At 41.6% G+C, this 2,500-nt stretch overlaps 1 protein-coding gene across 1 annotated transcript in view; it reads left to right on the forward strand.

The window, feature by feature from the left end:
• Positions 1–576: 576 nt before the first annotated feature.
• The window catches only part of LOC143300277 (uncharacterized), a 1,018,322-nt gene continuing 1,016,398 nt past the window's right edge, over positions 577–2,500 (forward strand). Inside the window, exons 1-2 of the mRNA XM_076613873.1 lie at positions 577–915; positions 1,287–1,324. Of these exons, the coding sequence (XP_076469988.1) occupies positions 577–915; positions 1,287–1,324 (377 nt within the window). The remainder of the gene's footprint in view (positions 916–1,286; positions 1,325–2,500) is intronic.

Here is a 2,500-nt window from a genome sequence, read left to right on the forward strand (position 1 = left end):
TTGAAAGCTATAATGGATTAACATTTAATTTTTCAAATGTTCGCCTGTTTCATTGAAGTGCAAAACAAAACACTAAAACACTTGCCCACTCGGCAACATACCACCAACATGAACAATGTACGGACATGGCGCCCGAGCGCTCGTGTGTGCGTGTGTATGTTTGTTGCAAGTGCGTCCTTGTGTTATTCTGATTTTGCTGTCTCTGTGTGTGTGTGTGTCTCTCTCTCTGTCTCTTTGTCTCTGTCTCTTTGTCTCTATTTCTGTCTGTCCGTCTCTCTCTCTCTCTTTCTCTTTCTATCTCTCTCCCTCTCTCTCTCCCCCTCTCTCTCCCTCTCTCTCTTCCCCTCTCTCTTTCCCTCTCTCTCTGTCTCTCTCTTTCCCTCTCTCTCTGTCTCTCTTTCCCTCTGTCTCTCTCTCTCCCCCTCTCTCTCTCTCTCTGTCTCTCTCTTTCCCTCTCTTTCTCTCTTTCCCTCTCTCTCTCTCTCTCTCTGTGTCTCTGAGAAGAAGAAGAAGAAGACGAAGACACTGTCACCTTTCCTCAACGTTTCTCTCTCTCTTTCCCCATCTCTATCTGGTATGCTTCAAGGTGAAGTAAAGAACCTGACAGAAGAGTGTGCTAGTCTTCGGGAAGAAAACGCCGAGCTGAGGGAAGGTAACGCCAACCTAGAGAAAAGGATCGCCAACATGGAGAAGAAGACGGACGACCTTGAATGCCGATCCAAACGGAACAACGTCCTCTTCTACGGACTGCAGAGACCGGACAAGGAGACTACGGAGGATCTTGAGGCAACAGTCAGGGACATGATCACCAACAAGCTGGAGCTGGCCAGTGACGTCCCCTTCGACAGACTGCACCGCCTGAACCAGAAGTCCATCTCCCCAGTGATCGGATGCTGTACCTATTTTAAAGACAAGGTAGAATTACTGAAGGCAAAGAGAAAAGTGCAGGGCACGGGAATTTTCATAGGGAAGGATTTCTCGTTTAGAATCAGGGAAATAAGACGTAAATTGACGCCCCATTTGAAAAAGGCAAGAAGTGACAATAAAAGAGCGTCCATGGTTTTTGACCATCTTGTTATAGATGGTATCAAATTCTCTCTGGATAGTGAAGGGAATATGACTGAAATGAAACAGGACTGTGGCCACTCTTCTCCAGAAGATAACATTGTATGTCAGAATGCGCAAAGTAATTTTTCCACAGTTAAGTCCAAGGGAACAGCCAAAAAACATAACACCGGTTGCAAACCCGGTTAAGGTTGAAACAACACGTGCCTGTGCACCCAAAGACCGTGTCGATGACAGTGACAGTGACAGGGGTGGCTGTGTGAGTGAACTCGGCACGGGGCGTGTTGTGCGGACTGGCAGAGATAAAAATACACATGTGTTTACACTTAGCTCGTTGAAGATATTGTATATTAATGGGAAATTAAGACAAGGATTTTGTTACTTTTGTTCGTTCTTTTGATGTTATTTGTTTCGTAGAAACATTTCTTGAGACTTTTCACTCAGACATCTTTGCTAATTACGCAAGTTTTTTTTAAAATTTTTATATAAACCTGCGATTAAACTTTCTAATCACGGTCGTCCTTCGGGCGGAATTGTGTGCCTTATCAAGAAAATACATGAATCATTTGTTCGCCCTATGGATGTAAATTATGCTAATATTTTGGTTTTCCTCATAGATAAAGCGATGTTAGACACGATGAAAGATATTTTGTTTGTTTGTGTTTATGTACCACCTGAGGGATCACCGTTGTATTCCTATTTTGATCATGATAATGGTATTAGTTTGTTGGAAGATTGCTTAACGGATTGTTTGTTAACAGTTCATGACGTATACATTTTCTTAGCAGGAGACTTCAACAGTGGAACTGCTGATGCAACATCTGAAGTTTTTCATGAGACAAGTATTATTGATTCATTACATTTAAGTCACCCTGTCAGCATGAACAGAACATTTCAAGATAAAATTGTGAATGAGTATGGTAAACTTTTGTTGAATTTGAATTTGTGTACCACATTTGATCTAAGTATTTTAAATGGTGTGTGTAATGGCGACCATCATGGTTGCTACACATACATCTCAGATTCAGGTAGCAGCGTGAAGAAGATGAGTTGCATTTTGTTTTGTATTGTCCAGCATTGACTGATGTGAGAGCACGATATATTCCATCAAAATTATATCGGTATCCAAATCAACTACGGCTAAGCTTACTTATGGCTTCTTGTAATGAAAGGATTGTCAGGAATTTTTCAGTTTATTTATACAAAGCATTCCACTTGCGATCGGTAATGACTTCATGATTGCTGAACTCATTAGGATTAAGATTAAGATTATTAGTCAAATGCAGATACTATATTGTTGTACATTGTTTACCCTGTTCATGAGGGACAATGGCCTTATATGAATAAACCATCCATCCATCCATCCTCTCTCTCTCTTTCCCTCTCTCTATCTGTCTGTCTGTCTCTCTCTCCCTCCCCCTCTCTCTCTCATTCT

Source organism: Babylonia areolata, chromosome 26 (assembly GCF_041734735.1).
Source record: "Babylonia areolata isolate BAREFJ2019XMU chromosome 26, ASM4173473v1, whole genome shotgun sequence".
NCBI classification, from domain to species: Eukaryota; Metazoa; Mollusca; class Gastropoda; order Neogastropoda; family Buccinidae; genus Babylonia; species Babylonia areolata.